General features: G+C 48.4%; 1 protein-coding gene across 1 annotated transcript in view; it reads right to left on the bottom strand.

The window, feature by feature from the left end:
* The window catches only part of kcnq1.2 (potassium voltage-gated channel, KQT-like subfamily, member 1.2), a 110111-nt gene that overhangs the window by 33792 nt on the left and 52038 nt on the right, over window positions 1-24281 (bottom strand). The window contains exons 14-17 of the mRNA XM_068739223.1: window positions 6255-6330; window positions 5174-5268; window positions 3816-3856; window positions 3618-3679 (exon numbers count right to left, since the gene is read on the bottom strand). Coding sequence (XP_068595324.1) covers window positions 3618-3679; window positions 3816-3856; window positions 5174-5268; window positions 6255-6330 — 274 coding nt within the window. The remainder of the gene's footprint in view (window positions 1-3617; window positions 3680-3815; window positions 3857-5173; window positions 5269-6254; window positions 6331-24281) is intronic.

Below are 24281 nucleotides of genomic sequence, written 5' to 3'. Positions count from 1 at the left end.
TGGATGCTAATGGATCACACGCTGCTGCTAATATATACGCTGCTATGCTACGAGCAGGTACAGCTGCATAAAGGGAAGACTTCGGGCCGAGCAGCTCCACAGAGTGACCTTTGACCTCTCTGTGACAGCGCTGCAGTGGAAAGAAGCGTTCCTTCACAGATAAAAAAAAGATTCTTCATCTTTATTCCAACGAAAAGAAACGCATCAGCGATTAAATCGGAGAAAAGCTGTTAGCTTGTTCTGCAGTGTGTGTGTGTGTGTGTGTGTGTGTGTGTGTGTGCGTGCGCGCTTCCTTTGCCAAGTTTCCTCTCTTTGTTTAGACCGGCCCGGTCAGTCCGGCTCCCCACTGTGTTCGCTGTGGCCAAATCCACACATATATCAAAACACAGCACAACAACAGACAGTGAGCTCCGAGGGCAGGGAGGTGCTGGGAATAAGAGCAAAGGGGAGGAAAACAGAGAGGTGTCCGTACGGGGGGGGGGGGGGGGGGGGCTTTTCATTTCACTAACGAAGCATAAACATCACCAAGCAACTGTAAAGAAAATAACTGATTAGAATGAGATGATAATAAGAAAGAATCAAAGATAAATATATTCATTTCTTTTATGTACAGAAATACATAAATAAATACCCCGGAATAAATCACTTACGTTTATTAACTGTCTTTAATTCTGTTCATCTTGTGTTGGTAATGTTCTGTTATTCACACACATCTTCTGTGTGCGACCTGATGTATAAATATTCTTATACAGAATGTGAGTGTGTGTTTACCAGGCCCTCATCTGTAAAGCCCTCCGCTGGGGTCTGGATGTCACCAGTCTAAACACACACACACACACACACACACACACACACACACACACTCACACACACACCCACACACACACACTCGCCCCCCTCAAAGTCATGCTTTTAAAGCTGAGGGGCCCTAAATGCCTTACAGATGGACTCCTAACAGACCCAACACTCCGCCCCGCCCCTCAAGTATTCCCAGTATTTGACCTCGCTGTAATTTACAACATAAGTACCTAATTGCTGTTCGGGTCGGGGCAGCATTCCTCATCGTACACGCGCCGCTAATGCACATCATACCAGGTATCATACAAGGCCCTGTTTGTTTGTCTAATGTAGCAGCATGCAGCTAACCACAGAGGGAGTGCGATCTACGGCCCCTGTAGCGGAGCAGAGGCCAATCAGAGCGGGTCTGGGGGGCGTGTTAGATGGAACCTCACACCCGTGGTCCTAACTGGACCTGGTTCGGTTAAATGAACACAGCTGTGTTTGTTTGTTTGTTTGTTTATTGCTTTCAAGCAGGACTATGCATAAAAAAATTATTTCCATGAAATTCAGAAAAATGATGGGACGAAGGTGAGGAAAGAAAAAACATTTATTTTCTACTTTCTTTGACAATGCTGTAGAGGGCATCTAAAAAAAGAGGCAGGCCTCAGGTCAGGTCAGGGTTTGAACTTGATGGAGTCACATGGGCTGAGGCGGAGAACCCGGCCGCTGCTCGGGCTCGTCAATCGGGAATTTCTCATCCGGTGCATCTGACAGAAAAATAGAGCGCCATCCATCTTTGTTTCCAGGTCTCTCCTGGAGAATTCAATCTGGAGAGTGTGAGGTCAGACACACTGGTGATTAATCGTCTCATTCCTTGTGTGTGTGTGTGTGTGTGCGTGAGTGTGTGTGTGTGTGGATCTACATGCGTCTTTGTCTGTGTGAGATAAATCACTGTCTGTCCCTGTACAGGACACACAATGCCCGAACCCCCTTCACTCCACTGAAGATAAATTCATCTACGAGTGCCGATAATGGCCGGACAAGAAAATGAAATCTTACTCGCTCAGCCGCATCACAACGCCGGCGGAGAGGTGGATGTGTGGCGTTTAACGGGGCGACGGAGGAGAGAGTGGGAATAGGTTTTAAAGAAGAAGAAGAAACGTAGCTGGATCAGGACCAGGAGTGAGTCAGTGAATGAGGAAGGCTTGGGAATGCACGCACACACGCACACACACACACACACATGCACGGTGAGTGAATGATTTCTCCGAGCTGTTGGGAAACATCGTATTTAGACAAACCTGCAGCGACGCAACCCCAACCGGAGCGCCGGAGATCCAGACCGCTGCGGTCAAACAGGATAACGGCTTGAATGGTGCATTTTGACTTTAGTCTCAACATGGATTCAAGTGTTGGGTTGATTTTAAAATGCTACCTATAGTTCAGAATTCTAATCGATTTAATGATTGATCATTATGCTGTGATGTTCCCATAACACTGCCTGAATGGATGGACCAATCAGAAGCTGCTTCAGGTCTTTGAGTGGATAGTGAGATATTGTGAGACGTCTTAATGGCACTGGGGGGGTCAACAGGTTCAGCCACCTGCTGCCTGGGGGGCAGGGTGGGTGTGGGGGCTCATTTCAATACAACAGGTGTACAGGAATGTAAGAACCAGAAAAACAGTCACGTGACCAGAGGAATGAGCGTGGAAGGAGGAAAACAGTGATTATGAAGGACGGATGGCTCCAGTTGCTTCTGTCTCCTTCAGGAATGTGGAGCCGCTCCGACGAGAGGGTCGGATGACTCGGATCCAGAAGGAAAAGCGTCCAACATCAGTGATTCCACTGATTTCCATTTTATTGCGCCTTTAAGCCAAACCGGAGAGGAAGGAGTCGGGAGGCGGGGGGAAGAGGAGGAGGCGCCTCTGGAGGGTTATGTATGTGATTGCAACATGCAGCTTAAAGTAAACGGGCCGTAACCGAGGGAGGTCTCCAGGTTACATCGGTTCAAGATCATTACTCTGTCTGCAACAAAAGGGCCAGTGAGCAGCAAACACCAGCGTTCCCACTCGCTGTTGGAATGACCCCCCCCCGGTTCAGAAACGCACCTCCAAATGCATAACAGTCGTTTCTCGTGATGCAATCAGAGACACAAAGCACAGACACATTCTGCAGGGGCCACCCCCCTACCAAGGCCAAACCCCCCCCACGCCTTTCAGCTTGCACAAAGACAAGTTTAGTCTTTTAGTAGTTTTTGCTAATGCTGCTAATCAACCGACAAACGGGCAAGGTCACATGATTGGACAGGGACCAATAGGCTGATACACTGGGAGACCCAACTGGTACGACTGAATCATGGGAGACACCCAGTTCACAGCCATCAGCATTCTGTTTCCTGTTTCCAAAGACCCTCCCAACAACAGCCGGAATGTGATCCATCCCGGGATCGCCATCATGCTGGCGTCCTCGTCCCCCGTCTTCCCCCCCCCCCCAGCATCCACACTGGCCTCTTTAGCCTCCCATAACTTCACAGAGATTCCCAGCACTTCCAGCATCCCCTCATGGAAATAAAAACACACAGGAACGGTCACCAGCTAACTAGTCGGGGACAAATAAGAACAAAAAAATAGAACACACACGTAACCCGACGCTGACGCCGCAACACACTATCAGTATCAAGAGATCCCACCACCAGATTCCATCGGATAACCGACAGACAGACAGGAAGTCACAACTGCTAGAGTCACGAGGACACACAACCAAAGATAACCTTGTCACTTCATCTCTGCCACACACACACACACACACACACACTGAGTGAAAGGAGCGTGCCTACCTTTTGTTCCAGTCTGATCAGGCGCGCTCCGATAGTTGGGAATTCCTTATCTTCCCCTTTTCCTGATGAATACAAAGAGCGGAAAAAAAGAAACATATATAAAGGATGCAACAGAGATGAACACATTGACAGACAGACACACACACACACATCTCGACGGCTGTCAGATGCAGGCTGTTGTGTTTGTCGTGTATTTACCTGGAAGGAACATTCCTGGCTTTCCCAGCGTGCCATCCAGCCTGAGGGAGAAGATATGCATGAGGTTAAAAGACCGACACGACAAGAGAGAAACGGCGTCTGATTGCTGCTTGTGAAGGAAACAGTAAAATCCTAGAGCCAATAACAAAAACAAACGAGCCCATTTAAGGGGTTAAAGTGCGTCTTCCTCTGCAGGAAGTGATGTCAGACAACGAGCTAGAAATTTAGCAACTACAGGAATATGAACTCAAAAACTCTTTAGAACTTTATGTTTCACTGATCCTCTGACATGCTTTTTATTTGATAGATTCCATGTTGTTGTTTTGTCAATAGGTAAATGCGGGGTGGGGTTGGGTGGGGGGGTGGGGGTGTTGCCCCGGATCGTTGTGGGTTCTGGCCTCTTCCCACATCAAAAACACGTGAAAGTAGATTTGGTGACACCATAATCACTTGTAGGTGTGAATGGCTGTTTGTCTCTGTGTGTCAGCCCTGCTGGGGGTTTCCTGCTCCAGCACCCCCCCCCCCCCCTCCCTGCAGAACATGAGTTTTGTGACACGTATCGTATCACCACATCGTCCATCATGTCCACGTTTCAGCCGAGCTCTCGGAAAAGACGTTCCGAGTTCGGTTCGAAGCGGTGACATAAGTTTGACCGACTTCCTTACCTAAGCGACCTCCTCCCGGGAGCGCTGCTGCGGCTCCAAACGGAAAATCACTCAAAGAGTCAAAGACAATTTGTGGGAGGAGCCGGAAGGTGAGCGAGTGGGGACTGGACTTCATTACAGCTCGACAAAGTACGACGAGGTGCAACGAATGGGAGGCCAGGAGGCTCCTCTCCGTCAGAGGAAGAGCAGCCAGCCACGGAGCGGGAGGAGAATCCAGAACAGGGACCTCCGTCACGGAGCCGTCTCTCTTTCTATCCTCAGCGGCGATGGAATTGGCTGAAGGAACATTTTGACACACTTGTCTGTGTCGTTTTGAACATTCTCTGCTCTTGCAGGCGCTGACGTTTCTTTGTCTGCAAAACTAACGTCTCGAGTTTCACAGCAAACGGGTTCTTAGAAGCTCTAAAAGCGAAGGAAGAAGAGGAGAACCTAACATACAGATTGGTTTTGTGGGATGAAAGTGTTCTAGAGTTCTGGTGGGTCTCCCATACGGGCCTGTACGCATGTGTCGGAGCTTATCGGCCTCTTTAGGCGGGCTGTCTTGTTGTGTTTCGGCCATTGGTTTACAGCCTCACAAGCTGTACGAAATTCCATCTTCTCCAGTTGTCCCCCCCCCCCCCGTGGGATGACAAAAAGCTTCAACCATCCGACACAACGTGGGAGACAGAAAGGGAAAGAAGTGAAAGACGCCACCTTCGCTGCAGCTCTTTGATGCGGACCATCATGTTGAGGTGACCCTGGGAATACTGCTCGATCACATCCCGCACGTCATACGGCTTCCGCGCTTGCTGTGGATCAATGAATTCACACAGGTTCACAGACACACACACACACACACACACACACACACACACACACACACACACAAAGGCCATTGTCAACCATCGCTGCTGGTGCTTGGTCCCAGAAAACATCCCGAACCCCCCCTGAACGCAAAGGGTTTATTGTTAAGTCATTGTGCGCGCGAGTGCTCGCACGAACAAGTCCACGGTCACGTGGAATGCAATCGTGTGAACCCGATGACCTCTTTAGGGCAGTGGTCCCCAACCACCGGTCCGTGAGGCATGTGTTACCGGGCCGCACAGAAAGAATAACCAATTTATACAATTTCCATTGTATTGATTATTAGCGTCTAAAAGGTGTTTTATTTTGAAAAACGACCGGATTTTCGCAAACGTAACATTTTTCTTGGTCACGTAATACGTTACTAAAAAAACAGCCGTTTTGAACCCTTCATTGCCTCGTGAGGAGAGAAAAGGAGGGTAGGTAAGGAGTGTGTGTGTGTGTGTGTGTGACCAAGTAGGTATTGGTGTAATACTTGTTTAATTGTTATTGCAAGTGAATAATTCCGCCAAGAAACCGGTCCATGGCAGGAAAAAAGTTGGGGACCGCTGGTCTAGGGTATCCTCGGTGTGCAGCTGAGATCATTGATAACATGGAACACGATGAGAATATAAGAATTCCTCTCAAATAATGTGTAGCTTGAAAATGAAGTAGTTCAGACACAGCTGGGCTTTCCTTTTTTTTCTTTTTTCTTACTCGCCAAAAAGCAATTCTGTTCATTTTAGTCCAATGAAAAAATACGGAAGTGAATTTAGCCGCAAAATCAGGTCCGTTTGTCTCCCATGATACCATGCATGAACTGAATGAGCACAAAGACGACATGCAGGTGCAGGTTTCAGGCATTTACACACACACACACACACACCTACACACACACACTCCTTACCGACCCTCCTTTTCTCTCCTCCTCTCTGGATTTCCTTCTGCTTACCTGAAATTTCCTCCTGGCCACAAAGTACTGCATTCTGCGGAGGACTTTCACGGCTGATCTCTGGGCATGGGACAGCCTGCGGCAAAAGGGGGAAGACAATGATGGTGAAGTCTACCGATGTTTCCTCGCTGTAAAATGAGAGGAGAGGATGCACTCATAGACTGCGACGCATGCACACAATGCATCCAAACACTATCCCCGGCTCTTTAGGCCTCGTCAGTCATAAGTGTGAATGTGCAGAACGGTGCAAAGAAAAAGAAGAAGAAGAAGAAGAAGAGCAGACTCAGTTCACATTAAGATGAGTTCCAAGACACACTTCCCTCGACTCAAAGCAGCACATCTGTGTCAACACGAGGGAGAACCCACCGGAGTGGAGCTCAACGCCGGAGCAAATGACAGCGGATGCAAACAACTCACACCACCTTGCACTCGCATTCCACAGTGACTGCGTGGCATGCACTCCTGCTTGTTTTTTCAGAGAGGTGCTCTGTGTGATTTGTCAGAAAACACCGAGACATGTTTTTGGGTCATACGTGCGCGACAGCTGCGTGCCTGGATGATGTTTGCTGGGGGGGGTTCTGTAACGGGTCCAGTGACTGGAATCAGTTTGAGTGATGGGGACGAGTCGTGTTTGCAGGCAGAGTCAGACCCCATGTAAGAGCTGTCAAGCACTGTCAGTTTCAGCTCGTGGAGGAAGCTGCTGTTGACCTCTGGCGAATGGAAGCGCATCGGAGGTATTGATCACGTGACTTTCCTTCACCACCCTGTTCTTGGTTCTTAGCATTTAATGCAGAAATAAATCATGACTTCATTTTCAAGAATCTATTACTTGAATTCTCTCTTCCCCTTGCTGGATTGCCGGTAAAAACTAGACCAGACATGGGCAAACCCAGGCCCGGGGGCCATATGCGGCCCGTTGGTCTTTTTGATCCGGCCCGCCGAACTTGTCCAAATTATATCATGAAGTATAATTGTATTATAGTTAAACCTCATTCATTTGACCTTTTCCCTGTAATGCTACCTGTAAAAGGCCAAATCCTTTAATGCAATAGCTTTCATGTGTCATTTATATTAGCTCACACAAATACTCCAGCCATCTGTTCTTGGTCCGGCCCTCTGTCAAATTTTAGAACCTATTGTGGCCCGCGAGTCAAAAGGTTTGCCCACCCCTGAACTAGACGCTGAGCGCAAAATCAGATTTTCATTGTCGCAAATAAACGACTGCACCGTTGACCAAGAAAGACCTGGTCCAAAGTCAGTGGGACGGCATCTACATGAACCTGGACTGCTTCAGTCTGTGGACCTGGACTGCTTCACTGTGTGGACCTGGAATGCTTCACTGATGCTGTGGTTCAGACTGTAAAGGCTGAATGGAGGAGCTCATCACTGCCATACTAAACAATAGCATTGAGCTCGGTGCTGCAGCCGTTTCACGTCACACCCAGAATGCCTTGCAACGAAATGGATTTTATATCTTATAAGAAATAATTATATATTTGTGTCTAAAAACACAAGAATTTGCCTCGTAGTCGAGGCAAATTCTTGTGTTTTTAGACCAATTTGTCAAAACAGTCAGGGATTACTTCAACATTAAAAAAAACCATTTATGGATTCACTTTCACTTTTCATGGTTGTTGTATAAAGACACCAAGAACAATTGAGAACCTTTCGATGATGATCCAGATCACTATGTGGATGGTTATGAGCTGCTTAGCAGAGGTCTGTGCTCTCTGGTTGCTTTTCCAGTTTCACCGTGTGTGAAAGGGCTCCGTTCTTAAGTGGAAGCTGGCGCTTTTATGTCGGGGGGGGATGGGGGTGGATAATGTATATATCTGCACTCTGCTTTCAACAACGTCCCTGCAAAGCAGACACACCCTCAACACACACAATAGCAGGTCTCCTTCGCTCCGAACAAGGGTGTGGGTGGAGTCAACAAGTCGCTCTGAGGTCTCAATTAGGTTGAGACAACAAACAAACTTCACGGACAATGTGGGTCCATAAAACACGACATCAAACGGCGGCGGGCTGCTCTTCTTTCAGCCTCGAGACGGAGGAAATGCATGCAAACAGGCCCGTCTTAGTCAAAGGGGGTGCTAAAAGTCCACCCCCCCCTGCACGTCCTTGCTCAACATCATCGATCAGGAGGATTTCATGCCTTTTGGACCATAATTAGAAAGAGAACGCGTATGAAACAAAGAGGTTTCGTTCGAGGTACAATGGATGTCGGGTACGTGTGATAAAGGAATAACACAGAGGGTTTCTGTCAGCCCCCCCCCGCCGGCTCCATTAAACACTTGGCACACAGAAACTGAAGGAATGTAATTCCCACATCTCTGCGATGATGCTGCCGTCGCTGGTTCTCCTTCCTCCTCCTCTCCTGTGCTCCTCTCTCTGCTTTGTGTGCAGGAGGTTCGACAGTCGGAGGAATCACGGAGACTCGTCTGGAGTCAGCAGAGATCACACGTAAGGCTCATCCTCCGTTTCACTTCGACAGACTGAACCTGAACTCCAATATCCGAGCTCCTGGAAGACGCCGTTGTTGTTTAGCAGCGGCAAGCTGAATGCGCATTGCTTGCAAAGCCTTCTCGAGACATTGTTAGCATGTCGAAGAGAATGCCCCGCCGAGCAACAAAAAGCTGCTCTGGAGTCAGTGACGCCTTTAAAGGGTGCGTGACTCAGATATCCATCGAAATGGAGGCTAAAAATGTGGCCGCAATCTGTTCGTTTCCTTCCTCCAGTTTGCCTGCAGAAGGTAGCCTCAAACGTGTGTTATGATCACACCGCTGGGCTGTGTGTATGTGTGTGTGTGTGTGTGTGTGTGTTTGAGATAAGCTTTATGAGTGGCGTGCCATCAAAGACATCGCTCTCCTTCTGTTCTCTTCAAAACAGGCACCCTTTTATCATATCTCCGTTCTTTGAGGAATGTTCTATCTAAGCTGCCAGAGGGAGGCGTGACAGGGAGCTATGAGGGAACGAGGCAGAGACACAATGGACACCCCCACAAAACGATTTATTCATAAACTATTTAAGAATGAGTGTTGAATAAGAATCACAATACAGAGACCAGAGTGGATAAATGTTTGAAACTCGACATAAAATCCTCCCCCATCAACAACGAAGGATCCGTCTGTGCTTTTCCACTCACTTCCAGCGTCATTTGATTTGATTCGCTGCAGCCGGGAGCCACACATTGAGGCATGATGCTGCAGAGACGAAAGACAACGACCCAGGTTAAAATAATTAGTTCAATAGTTTCACTGCCGCTTGTCCGACTTTCTCTTTCTCCGCCACTTCACACGTCCAGAACCCGAATGGCTGCTTCTTCACATCGCAGCGAGACGCAGCTGGTTCAACATGGCCGTGTGTCGGCTCTGGTTGTTTTCATGTCCCCACCAGATCGGCAGACACCGATCAGGACACGCTGGAGACAAAAGCAACAAGCGAGCCACATCAAGGCTCGGCGTCCATTAAGAGCCGATGGCAAAGAGAGAACAGAGGGAACGAAACAACGTTTGATGTGTGTATGTGTGTGTGTGTGTGGCCACAGAGAGGCCGGAGACGTTGTGTGTTTGCTGTCACTCTAAACGTCCATTCCAAACACAGTGGGACGTGTGTGTGTGTGTGCGTATGTGTGTGTGTCCGGGAGCAGCGATGTAAAAGTAGGACACGGAAAACTCTGAAAGTTTCGACACAGATATGCAAAAAAGAAAGTTTGAATTAAAGACCAAAGGCAGAAAATGATTGAGTTATCCAGCAGGCCTGTTTCTCTTTCAGCCTTCTGAAAGTCCGCAAATCAAGCAAGGCCCGATAAACGGGTTAAAAAAACAACGAAGGATAAGATACATGAAAAAAATAATGGGAATGCTTCACCATCTCGCAGCGAGTCTATTGAAATATCACTTTTAAAATCATCACATTGCCCTCCTGACATCATACCCCCCCACCCCCACCCTTGGATGCAACAGACAGAAACCCACCAATGACAGAGACCTCGCCCCCGCTCGTGTTTAATGTAAAAGATCTCGTGTCTTACAACCTCTCATTATCTGAAGAGATCAAAGAGAAGAGTCTGGTCCCCGCCGCCGGCGAGGACATTAGAGAGGAGCGCTCGTTTAACCGGTGGAGTGATGGCGGCTGTTTCTTACAGTTAATAATTCATTGACAATTGAGGATTTTAAGACGACGCCCGTGCAGCTGGAGCAGAACTAAAACACGAGAACCCGCCTACCTCGTGGATGCGACTGGACCGATTACCGAGGGTTAATGTTCCGAGCCGAAGGTGTCGCCCCAAGAGAAGGAAATAGCTGTGACTGCTCCTCTGCGCTGGAGGAGGATTTATAATTCATGGCCTAATAGGATTGGTTGCTGTTTAGCAGGATTAGGCATGTTCTATTTTTTGCTGACAGCCGGGGGGGTTCCCTCGCTCGGGTGGAGGTTTTTGGGGTGGGCGGTGGCGAGGTGAGGTCGAGGGGGGGGAGGGGTTGCACAGTGGACCCTTGCATCCCCCTTCCACCCTCCTTCATTATAACATACAGTCACCACCGTTGGATTAAATTGGGTTTTTCTCGTTCACAGCCGATGGTCATGCCAACGCACACGTTTATTCATCTGAATTGAAGTGTGTAGCTCCGCCTCTTCCACAGGGGTGCAAGGGCCTGCTGGAGGTGGCGGCTATCGGAGGGCAGAGAAGTGAAGAGATGGGGGGGTAAACCATATTCTTTCATCGGTGTGTGGTTGGTCTGCGGCGAGGGAGACGGCCGCCATTAGAAGCTGCTGTTTAATTGGGCTTTCGTATAGTGGGCAGCCTCTCTGGTCCTTCCTTTCAGCATTTGAAGTATGTGCCTCCACTTCCTACTACGGTGACGCAACATCCATCAATCAATGAACTAACTACAACGACATCGTCCTCATGCCCGGCCAATCAGAGGCAGCGAAGGGCGGGTTTTGGCATTGCTATAGTAGGATTCATAATAACGGAGTTCCCGCTTGCATCGTATTTCCCCGTTATTTCTACCCTGGCATTGGCTAAAATCATTTTTGCGTTATCTTATGCTTACAAATACAAAGATAAACAAACACTGATCACATGACCTCCTCTAATCCTATAAACTGAAATAAAAAAGCCGGTGAGACGGGTACCGCCGAGAGGTCGGCCCATGATCAACCCGATCGGTCTCTGTTTATCTACTCCAGGATGGTTTCCTTCTATTTGCACAGTGATAAAAGATAAACTCATGAAAACAACAAATTAATCACATGACCAGTGAACACATTCCTCTGGAACTCCCACATGCTTCTTCAGCGGTTACTAAAAGTGCAGCGCCGCCTCCGTCTCCAGGTCCACAACCACGCCATCATCCCAACACGCCAGCAGACAGACAGGCAATCAAAGAGGCCAGACAGGTCTGAACGGGTCCGTTGTCAAGTTGATGCTTATAATTTGAGTCTTTTGCGCATCATGGTGGCTTCAGCTTCTCCAAAGATGCAACCAGAAGATAGCAGAAGCAATTTAGAGTCCCGGATGTGAAATCACAGAAGTGGGATCTCGATAAGAGCCGGTAAAATCCATGAATAACATCAAACTATGACGCACATCAGTGTATCTGTGCCGAGACTCAACACTTACCGTAAAAACTCTGCTCCACAAATACATTTAATCCAGCAGATTGGGATTACTGCCAGGATCTGCACAACATTAAACACACCCGAAAGTTATCCAGGACATAAATATGTCCTCGAGCAGCAGGATTTACAGATGAGACCCTCAGGAGTTTATATGCTGTGAATCCCTGGATGCCGTGTAAATACACATGTTCTTGTCTGCTCCTATTCTCTCTCTCTCTCTCTATCACTCGCTTTGCTTTTGACTCTCCTCCTACCTGTCCTTGTCTATGTCTCTCCTGCTCTGTCATTGTCTCTCTGTCTTTCTACCTGTCTCTCTCTCTTTCCTTTTCAACCCAGCCGGTCAAGACAGATGGCTGTCCACTATGAGTCTTAGGTTCTGTCCAAGGTTTCTGCCTGTTAAAGGGAAGCTTTTCCTTGCCTCCTTCGCATGCTTGCTCTAAACCTGTAAAGTACCTTGAGATAACTTTCTGTTATGATCTGGCGCTATAGAAATAAAAATCAATTGAATTGATCCAAACCATGAAATCACCCAACCACCTCATTGGTGCAGGTAACGAACAGTCGCAGGTCTGCCAATGTTCTTTGGTGACATGAGACGTGTCAGATCACCGCTTTTAAGAACCTGATCCACATTTTTGCATAAGCATAATTTTAAATATTGTGGTATTTATAAACTGTTTAAGGTCATTTATCTAAAGTGTAGAGTAACGGCTGGCCTTCCAGTACCTTCTCCTGGAATGGAGCGTATCTCCCGTCTCTTTAGGGATCCCTTGGGCGTGTCTTCATCACATCCGTGCTGCGTTTCCAAGCCCTACACCAGAGAGACACCAGATCTGCTGAGATCGTGCCCCAAAAGACACGAACTCTCATTTGAGTGGGGGAACAAATGAACATTCAGGATGAAAAGCAGGAGTGGCTGTCCACCTTAAAAACAGACGGCAAACAGAGCCGGAAGAAAATGGCTGCATTCTGTGCAGAAAACAATCCAGCAGATGTACGCTCAATCCTGCCTTCACCTCAATCTGATAAGATAATCAAGCATGGGCATGCACGCGTTGTTGCGGATGATGCAATGCGACTAGCACATCACCACTCTGACCTAATAACACCACGCAATCTGCAAGTCAGACGAACGAGCCTGGTGAAAAATGATTTCCAGCTCTACACGCTGACAGACAGGAAAAACAGTCCGGCTGGCTCGGAGCCCGGAGCATTAAATGACAGCCCGGGCTCAGCGGTTTTTATTTGTCGTAATACTGAACTGACTGCAGATCAGCTGATATCTGTCATCGCTGGCGTGACCGGGGCGACCGTATCGGCAACGGACGCCAAATGGAAAGATTGAGGGATGAGGCGGAGACCGCCCAACAAGGAGGATGAGGTAGTCGAGTAGATTCCTTGCCTGAAAAGCTCGGCTATGAGAGCGCTTCTCTAAAACGCTGGGAACAGGGCGCAAAACCATAATTGGATGTTTGTCCCCCTGTAATTTTTCAGGGCAAATTATCAACGCATGGGTTGGATTGCTGGAAACCGCATTGTGGAGGTGGGAACAGTGGGAGCTTTGAGGGGCCAGCGCGGCGCGCTAACAGAACCATTTAGCACACTGGTGCAACGACAGGCATGTGATGGATAGAGCGAAGCCGCTGCCGGTGCTGCTCGCAGTCCTCAAGCCTTGCAGGGAGCAGGGCAAAGGTTCTCCTGGCTGAGCTGGTCCAACTCTGAGCGTCACAAAATGATGACTGGGCACGGAGCGTTGGGAAAATCCACCGTGACCCCCCAAAAAACAAACCGCCAAACCCCCTAAGTCAAACACACTAAAGAAATGCACGCTGAGTGAAACAGGATGGAGACACTGTTACAGAAGGAAAAGTCCAGTTTGCGTTCTGCACAGGTGACTCACTCCGTTTAGGGACTCGTCCCTGACACCGGACTGATGGAGCTGGGTCTGCGTCTCTGACTCCTTACAGGTTCTTCACAGGGACATCGCAGCTACGAGCTGGTGATAGCGCCATGCCTGCAGCCCAGCTGTGCTACTGACAGGCCGTCTTTAGTGACGACAGAATATTTGCTTTACTTGGTGGAAAAGAAACAGGAACCTCTTGGACATCCGTCAAACCTTTTCCTTCTGTTTAACAGGGATCAGCAGGACCAGTGTAATCAAGGTGTTCCAAACTTCCTGTCCAGACTCTCCCTGGGGAGCCTGAAGGATTCCTGGCCTACAAGAGATGGGGTGAGGCTGCCTGGAGCCGGCCTGCATGGCACCCAAACCCGACCGCCCATACAACACACGCACACACACACACACACACACACACTGCTGCTCACAGATACGCATAAATACACACACAAAATACGACGTGCACACATGCACGTAGACAGAAAAAGAGAAAGAGAGGGGCTGGGGGGGGGGGAGAAAGAGTGCAGGACAAAGAAGGGAAAGACGGGCTTTGCAAACAAAAGAAAAGCGAGTTCCACAAAGTGAGTGAGGAGAGCAGAAGGAGAAGGGCGGGAATCTGGAAGAAGAAAAAAAATAGCAGAGGGAAGAAAAACCTTCAGCCTCGGAATGGGAGGAGTGACGGGGAGCGGCAGCCGAGGAGCGGGAGAAATAAAGAAACAAGAGATGCGGAGAGAAAAAGAGAGAGAGACAGCAGAGGAGGAGGAGGGTGTCAGGACGAGGGGTGATTGAGCCCGGCCTCTCCTCTGTGCAGAGACACGTGCGCAGACTTAATCGAGTCGACGCCAGCCGTCCACATTTCCACATTACTCCCTGGCCTCCCGCCTGACAGGTCCGAATGAGGGGAAGGGAAGAGGAGCCAGAGGAGTCCGCGCTGCCCCCGCCCCGCTCACAAGTTCCTCCACCTTCTTCTTCTCCTCTTCCTCCTCCCTGTTTTATACAACCCCGGATCAATGCCAGAACACATGTTGGAGGGAGTGGACGGGTTAGGGAGCAAAGAGCAGAAATACTACCGACTGCAGCAAAGCTGGAAGAGCTCACAACCCTCTCTCTTCTCCTTCATTGTTCCCATTTCACATTCACGCTCTTTCTCTCTCTCTCTCCGGGTCGGTCTGAGCCTGATGTGGGATGCAATGTCATTTAATAAGCAGCTTAACGCCCCGGGGACCGACCTACGCCACGAGAAATGTCCTGCCACAGGCCTCTTCTGCTGCAGCGGCGTGCAAATCGATCTCCAGGAAAAATACAAGCAGAACGTGCACGAAGAAGTCCGCCTCTGCAGAGGTCGATGCCCTTTCAGGAGGCCTGCTGACAGCTCTTCCGGTAATGGCTCGATTTCTAATCTCCTGGAGAGACAGCCCCCGATGCCGATGGAGACAGAGACACCTTTCGTCCCGGCGCTGCCGTCTGAACAACCACTGCGGTGTAATTTCAACTAAAAACAAGGCCCGGCCTGTGCCGGGGTAATCTCTGCAAAAAATCATGCACAGGTGCGACGGTGATGCCTGCGGACTCGGTGCGTGTCTGAGCGCGCGTGTGCGCACGCTCCCGTTCCCCCTGGCACCGTACTGAGCGTAACGCTACACATAGCGGGGGCGGCGGCGACCCGTGAGTGAGGGCTAATTAAGTGGAGGGAGATGACAATGAACAAGGGCCGCCCACGGGGCCAAGCCATCACTCAGGGCCGCTGTAATGAACACCAGCCTACAGGTGTGCTGCTGGCACGGCACGCACACACACACACACACACACACACACCTCCTTTCACACATGCTTCCATATGATCAAAGCGTTATTAAAGCATGCACAAGAACGGAATCTGGAAACCTTCTGTCGACGGAGCGTGAGGCTTCGGACACGGCGGTGTGTGCGGCGGCCCCGTGGACTCGTTTCATCGAGTCACAACCAGCTGAAAATCCTTTGGAGACGAGTGCGGATGAGCGCCATCGAATCAGACGTGACTTGTATGTGTTGTAAATAAAGTGACACGTGCTGATTGGATGGACTGAGGAGACCCTGAGTGGGTTTCCCTCCGGAGGGTGCACGGTGTGATTTACCATGACAGGATGAACGCTCTCAGGAAACGCTAATCAGGTCAACCCCTGATGCTTTCATTTCTTCTTTCACTTTTGCAGCCTGAACGTTACCAAAGCAGCAAACCAGGTTCTCCTGACTCTGCTTTTCCACTTCCAATGAATGACTTAACTTTGCATTTCCCAGAAAGACGCCAGCTTGAGCGCCACGGCCACACGCCACTTTGGCGAAACCTCCGCCCGTGTTTTTATGGGCTTAACTAACGGACCCTAATTGCTTTTGAAAAGAACGAAATAAGGCAGCCAGCAGAGCACATCCCAGCGTTCAGGATGATTTCCTCTCTGAAAACAATAACAGAACGTTCCGGTTTGCTCCTCAGGGGCCCGTTAGAGAATCTCCGCCTCGATATTTAGTGCAGACGTTGCTCTCCTCTCTAGAAACAGCGGAACCAGGGCTCATCCAAAGGACTAAATAACTGCTTAATTTGTGGCTGACGTTCTTCTAAGTAGAGGAAGAACGAACAGATGTTGGTTCCGAGCTCGTTCAATGAAGTCGACAACGCGATCGGGCGTAACGGTGGCTCAGCTGTACCTGATCAGGAGTGAGCAGGGGGTGGTAACGCATTATCAGTGCACTGCAACGCACCATACATATAGAATTGACTTTGCAGCGCGGAAGCCCCCCCGCTTTGAGGTGCTCGAACTTCACACATTGACCCAATCACTCTGCTGCATGGAATTAGAAAGGCTTCAAGCCAAAACAAAGACAGCCCATTTAAAAGAAAAGTTCTTTCCTCCCCTTCCTGGTTTTACGAGAACCGTGACAACGGGAAATGAGTCTCGACAGGAAGGTCGGAGGAGGAAGTGACTCTCTTTCTGTCCTCTGTCCGCTGCACCTGACGTGGGATGAGAACACGCTCAAAAGCTTGATCAAAAGCGTCACTATTTTGTTCCCATGCTGTCACATGAGCCATGATGTCACCCAGAGGGGGGGAGGGGATAAATCCCACTGTCCGTGAATGCAACCTGGTTGCAGCACAAACACCTCCACTGTTTACATTGTGCAGTCTGATGGTGTGTTCAGGGACCAGTGGATGACAGAGAGAAAATTCAATCAGCAAGAGATGGAGAGAATGGAGAGTAAAATAAATTGAGAGTAAAACGTTATTAAGTGATATAAATAAGACAGCAGAAGGGAGGGAGGAAGGAAGAGGGGCAGCGCCCCCTACAGAGAGGACAGAAAAGTCAGAACCCCCCAAAAAAACAGCTTGGGAATGCCTGATGCAAAGTTAGACGGATATTACTATCTGTTACTATGGAAACAAGAGTTTAATAAAACATTTTTTTAAACAATCATTCTCATAAGCTGTTTTTACTGGCTTCCGATTCTTTGAGCAGGATTATCTAAACAAAGCTTTCCTGATGCCGTGTGGGAGTGTTGGGAATGTGGTGAGGAAGACTCTGCTTAATATAGAACTTAATCCAGATGAAGGCACGGAACCAGAAGCGCTTTTTACTTCCACAAACCTTACAACATACATCTTTTATTAAATGTGATAAAAGGATTAGGAGTGTGACGGAAGGAACCCTGGAGTGGATCAGGATTTGCCCGCTTTGATTTGAGTCTTTGCTTTTATCCGGATGCTGGATCGAATCTAGTTTTTATTTCCTTAATCAGAAATATTTTTCCGAGATGTTTGTCAGAAACATTTCTCACCCTTCTTAAAGAAGAGTTCGCTTATGTCCAAAGATTGATGTTCTTTTTCCTTGAACACGCTGCACTAGCCAGCATTTGAGGCATGTGTGTGTCTGTCAGACCCGTCTCCACGTGTGTGTTTGTGTGACTCATGCGTGTGCGTCTGTGTGTGTCTGTGTGTTTGTCTCTGTGCTCGCTGTGAGGCGTGTTTCGGGCCGAGAAAGCGTTCAAATGGATTTTCCAGAGGCCCACAGCGCCGGTGCCATGTGTGAGAGGTTCTTTCCCTGTATATTGGTCATGACACACACCCCCCGCCTCCCTCGGCGCACAACATGGCAGCCAGCAGCACCTGCTGCAGCATCAACACACCTGCAACGTGCAACAACCCATAGAAACACCCAGCGTGGAAAACGTTAGCAGAGACGTAGAGGCGAGGGCATCAAGCAAGGCAGATGCACAGTTGTCTTTAGCTACATTTAGCCAGGCTACGCTCTCTGCCGTGCATCTTTCAATCAGAACGGTGAAAAAGGTAAATAAAGTTACACATTCAAACAGAAAGGAGACGCACGCTGCAGAGAAACGTCTAAAAATGATCCGGACTTTCTGCTCCTCCTGCCAACAGAAACCTGGAGCGTCTTTATTCTGGACCGGGAGTTTTAGGGCTGGCGTTCGTCTTCATGGAGTTCTGCTCAGTCTCAGTCTGGAGATGGAATGACTGTGAAAGCAGCTCATTTCCTCCCCTCTGCCCTTCTAGAGTAAGAATGTCCCGGCATCCTGGTCTAATGGCATCGGCGTCAGCCGGGATGAGGCCGGAACATCATCTTCTTGAAAATGTGGAGGAAATTAATTTCCCCCAGCTCCTCCTTCGTGTCAGCAGCGCTGAGTTCTGTGAAGTTCACCGACAGGCTGCAAATGGGATTTTCAAAAATTGTCCTGCCTTTCTGGGCCGTAATAGTGTCGCCGTGGAACACATGACCTTTATTTTGATGATCCCTTTTATTTATATCCAATATTGAACACAAGTTTGGCATGAACTCAAAATAATGTGAATTTGATCTGTCTTTTTTTTCAAGTGTAACGAGTTCGCATTTTTTAATTATTCACGTCTAAAAATCTTAATTACATAGCCTGTTGTCAAATAATTATTTTAGCATGAATTCCTTTAATCAAATCTAAAAAAAAAAAGGATTTAGTAGAAAATCGAGTATGATGAAAACATTTCCACCGTAATTTTATCTTTGTGTGGCCAGGAACAAAGACCTGACTATATAAAACAAATATTTATACAACTAAATATAAAGTGAATATCGTGATTAAATGTAAATAACTTCTGAATGTTCATTATTTCTGAAACTTTCCTGAACATTGCGTTTCACCTCCACCTGGCACGTCGAGGTAAATATGGAGGAGGACGGCGGAGGACGGGCGTTTTACTGACTGAAGACTTTAGGAGCGACCTTCCTTACTGCTCCATGACTAAATAGCTTGTAAGCCGCACCCAGACTCTGACAGCTCTGTGTACGAACACACGTGTGCCTCGTAACAATTAACCATAAATGAATGAACGGAGGAGGGGAAAGAAATCCCTCCGCTGCCGCTTCTGCATCGGGGGTGATGCTTTTGGCTCTTTCTGGAATCTTCTGGGCTCGGTAATTAATTTTGGATGTTTATTTTAGTTTGTCACACTGACGGGATGGGTGACAGGTGCTGAAAACGGGTCCAAGCGTGGACACTGGATGATGGTTTGCAGATGATGGCTTCTTTTTCCAGCGACTGGACCGAGACCAGCTGGCCGACCCGAGGAGTTACGCTCTCTCCGTTTCTTCCTCTCCGCCTCTTCTTTTCCTTCTCGCTATATGCATCTCTCTTCTCTTGCTACCCATTCCACTCCCGCCTCACCCCGGTCCACCGCTCCTACGTCTCTGGAAGGTCCTAACAGGATTCAGAGGTGGAAAGGAAAATATGGAGGGGGAAAAAACCCTAATGCTAACCCTTTAGCCTGAGGAGCACGAGCCAATCACAGCCTCCATCTGAGAGAGAGAGATGTATTCCCACCCTTTTTTGGGGTGTGTGTTCAATTTAATGCAAGGATACGTGTGTGTGTGTGTGTGTGTGTGTCATGCCTTCCATTAAGGCCGGTCATTCAGCTGGTTAGTCATTAGAAGCTGGGTTGTCACTAGTGGGCTTGAACGTCATTCATCACAGCACAGGCCCACGGGACGAGGCGCTCCCACTCTGCCAAACACACACAAACATGCATGCACGCACACGCACATACACACACACACACACACACACAGGCTGTTAAAGGCACCAGGAGGCTGGTAGAAGGAATGCGGCGCGATGCTTCTCCATGGATTCGACATGAGACGCCGATTATACACAACTTGTTCTCTTTTTGAATTGCACGAACGTCTTCGTCTGATATTTATTCTAACAATAGTCACCTCGCGGTGACCTAGAGTGACACTTGGCTCCGCCCCTCTCAGACCTGGTGAACATGGGTCCCGTTTTGCGAGGTCAGATGGAATCCTGACCTTCCTGGAGGAGAGCATAAAGAGCAGTTTCCCTCTAAAGGCTTCCTGGTATGATGCGGAGAGACCGTATTAAGAGCTTCAGTTATTATTGGACGTTGTTGCATGAGAATGATTATAAAAAAAGGGTTTAAAAAAATCCTTCCAAGGCTTAACCCTTGATTGAAATGTCGCTGTGTTTGCATGAAGCAGCCGCCGATCATTTTAACCATCAGCATCGTCTGAATCCCCCACGGCCCGAATGTGTCTGAGCAACACTCCAAGACAAAACACCTTCATCCACTTCCAAACTTTGGCAGGAGCCGAACACAATATCAGTACGAACACTCCCTCTGCGTGACTGAGGCTGGTGGGAGCTGAGATTTGAACCGAATATATCACAAGTCCCTGATTTAATCTCATAATAGGCGGCTTTAATGTCCAAATGCAAGACATATGTAGCCTCGCTTTGGTTCGCTCAGCCTGGCCACGTAGCACAATCTCTCAGGGCAAGACGCATAAAGGGAATTTGCATTGGAATTGAAGCGATCCCGCTAGTTTAGCTTGATGCTAATTAGCCGAGACGTTACGAGCACACTTCGGTTAGGATGTTTAGAGGCGCTGTTAAGGAAGACATGCATTTAGAGGGATACATCCAACAGCTTAAATCAAACGGTCAGAAGAAATTGAAATTGATCTCACACGCAGCCACAAATAAGGTTGCTGCTGGAAAAAGCTCACATGCAAACGCACAAACACACACACACACACACACGAGTCTGCAGCAATGGCAATGTTGTTACTGCAATAGGAAGAGCAGAGATTTGTTTAAAGCAACAAACCCAGGGGAGTCATGGACAATAATCTCTAGTCTGTGGCTCTGGGGTTCCTTTCTGTGTGTGTGTGTGTGCGTGCATAAGGGTCTGACAGAAGCACGCACGCAGACACACACAAACACACAGATGCGTGGCAGTGGTGCTTCAAAGATGCATCCCGTGACGTCACCAAACATGGAAGGAGGCGGATCCGAACGGCGCTCACGTGATCGCACCAACCCTCGTGGGACGTTGTGCGTTCGTAGACGCGCTACGTGTAATCTCATCACAAATAAGCAAACAGGACCTCTGGCCGCTATTTCAAGCTTACAGAGGTGACCCCTTAACCTCCGATCAATAATACATGAACAAACGCTCTCGAAGCTGACACGACAGATGACACGACCTCCAGGGTCCGTCACGCGACCGTTTAACCTGCTTATGGGTCCGACGGGCTCGGGTCTCTCTCATGCTTACGGCTCTGCTGATACACACAGCAGCTAAGGCCCGATCCATCTCACCATTCACTGTGTTCCGTAGGGCTAAATAGAGGAGGTGCGGCTCGCTGCAGGCTCGAACAAACCTAAAACAGCCCGTTCTTCCGGGTCAGGCAGAGCCATACTGTAAAAAAGATCATCTGCAGGGCGACAGAAAAACACGGAGCAACAGGAAGCAGCGTGTCACTGTCGCCTCTCAGAGGGATTATCCAGTGAAAACTGTCTCACATGGTCGCAGCCAGCGGCGATCCCCGGACCTAACCGTGAGGTTCTGCACAGCGTGTGACCGGATGGACTCCTTTATGTCCCCACGGCAGGAATGGGACAGACGGCGGTATGGGAATGAGGAGGGGAAGCACGGATTTCAGGTCCAGGTCCACGCTTCCACCTCACTGGCTGTGGGAGAGTTATTGTAGCGGCTGGAGAGCTGCTGATTGGACCTGGTTAGGAATACGGTAACGTAAACGTCGGTGACATCATCGATTCTATTGACGATGATTGTGATCATCGGAAGGGCTGGAATAACAACAACAATTATAATACTTAGAATTAGAATAATAAATTCTTATTATAACTTGAATGAAAGGACCCAGAGTTGATATTTTTTCAGTGTCAAATGTAGCATTTTATTCCTATTTCAATGAAAGAAAACACGAAGTACTTTAATCTGGCGTTAGCCAGTGAAAGTGTTGACATTTTAGTCTTTTATAACACATGTGGATGTTATTAACACTTCGGTAAATGCAGTCCAGCCAAAGTTTCTGCAATTTTCCTCTTATTTATTTCACATTTATTCAATCATTATCTGATGAAAAATGAAAAGTGTTGACATGCCAGTCTTCTCTCACACTGCCTAGAATGCAGCTTTGCAGAAAGTGTCTGGTCTGATAACGTCATGCATTTCGGGACCGAACGTGTTCTGACTGGTTGATCTATTTTCTGCCACACCTGCTACCCATTTAAAGAAAAAGTGAATGAAATCGACAACTAGAAAAAATAAAATGAGAAACAAAGAAAACCAAGAAACTCCTCACGTCTGACTCAATCAGAGGGATCTGATGTCTGCACTTATTTTGAATGGGACATAAGATAACCCATTTCAAAGCTGAAATCATTGCAGCTGCAAAGCTAAGGGCGTTAGCTCGCTCGCCATCTGAGATCGGTGCACAGGTTTCAGCTCGACAAGAGCAACTTGAGCCGAGCTCTATTCTGAGCTGCACATATTTACAGCCGCGCTGCAGATATGACGAGTGCCTCATCGCCTTTAACGGCCTCTGTTTGCACATTTAGCCTGCAGATTTAACATATTATTTGTATTTGTACATGTAGTGAATACTTGAGTCACATTTTTAAGTAACTAATTCTTGTCGTACATGTAGTAGATACTTGAGTTACTACTGATAAAATATAAAAGATAAGTCCCTAAGTAAGTATCTTCTGACCAGACTCATGTTGTCTTGTTTTGACTCCTTAGAGAGACTTCCTGGATCGGGCCTCTCGGAGCGGGCCGCCTGTCCGTCACTCTGAAGGCACTGATCCGGAGCGAGGACCTTCATAAAAGATCTGGTCCCACGACCAACAGCAGAGGCGGCCAGGAGCTCTGGCTGGACGTCCTGCCTCTGTGTTTTGTTAGGTGCTTTTTCTAATTATACTTTGTGTTAACCTCTGCAGTGCATTGTGTAGTATATGTGTGCGTTTACGTCTATGTCTGTGTGTGCAGGAGGGCTCACAAGAGGCTGGCGGGGGCCGTTCAATGCCAGCGTGTCTGAGTGGAAAACCCCAGCACAATGGGACCGGGCCGGGACTTCAGTCTGGCCCACTGCCATCACTAACAAAGCAGTGTGTGTGTGTGATGAACTTATCTTACTGTCAATCATTAAGTCTGCTTTTCTGTATGTTCCACTATGGCTCTCTTTACATAGAGATCCTGCAGCAGCAGCATCAGAATCCGTCTCTACGGCAACAGTTTTCTGTTCATACTGAATGAACCAACGGTGGCAGGATGCCACTCCGCTGCGTGACCTTAGATAGGATGCTGGCATTCCATCCCGCTACGTGACGGATGATCTCGTTCTCCATCTGGAGACATTTAGCTGCTAACTGCTAATATACATTTTTTGGGTGGTGTAAATGGTGACACACACACGGAATACTTCATCAAATGTCCCATTCCACCTTCCCAGCTCGCCTTTTAGAACAGATTCAAAGACGATAAGAGACCCCGACCGACCGAAGCAATTAATGCATCACCTTCAAGCTTCTTAGGCCAACTGGCCCGTTTATGCCATCCTTCCACCAAACTTCATGGAAGCCCATCTGGTAGCTGTTGCGTAATCTCACTAAAAAGCAAAACCAACAAACACACAAAACATCCTCCCAAACAAATTTCCTCAGCTCCCCTTCAAGCTTCTCACTAATGACTGTAGATTTTTCCCGAATGGCAGCGAGTTCCACGTCCGACTGCAGCGAATTCCCTCCGAAACAACAGATGGTGCCAATATGGGCCAGTCGTAACATCACAGTGCCAACTGTGCATGACATGGGCTGCGAGCTTTTTGCGTTTGACATCGTCGTGTATACAGCGCTTGCGTGTGTGGTCTGATCATGTGTTGTCAGTATGCGCTGCTTTCACGGGACGCCACAGAGAACACGCTAGGACCAGAGCCCCAGCTGAGGCCTTGATGGGAGACAGTGTGCTCGTCAGCTAAACAGATGTTCCCGGCCGTCTCATCGGGTCGTGAGGCGGCAGATATGTCGACTCGTTTCAAGTCATCCAGCCTCTAACTGCTGCTGCCTGAGTTGCACTAAGCTGTATGTGCCAAAGCTGTAAAGAAATGCAATAAAAATCAGAGCGCACAGCTTCATTAATGTAAACATGGGCTGGACAACTGGAA

Source organism: Brachionichthys hirsutus, chromosome 5 (genome assembly GCF_040956055.1).
Source record: "Brachionichthys hirsutus isolate HB-005 chromosome 5, CSIRO-AGI_Bhir_v1, whole genome shotgun sequence".
Lineage (NCBI taxonomy): Eukaryota > Metazoa > Chordata > Actinopteri > Lophiiformes > Brachionichthyidae > Brachionichthys > Brachionichthys hirsutus.
Note: the sequence above shows the minus strand (reverse complement) of the source record. Positions and strands in the feature narration are given on the sequence as shown.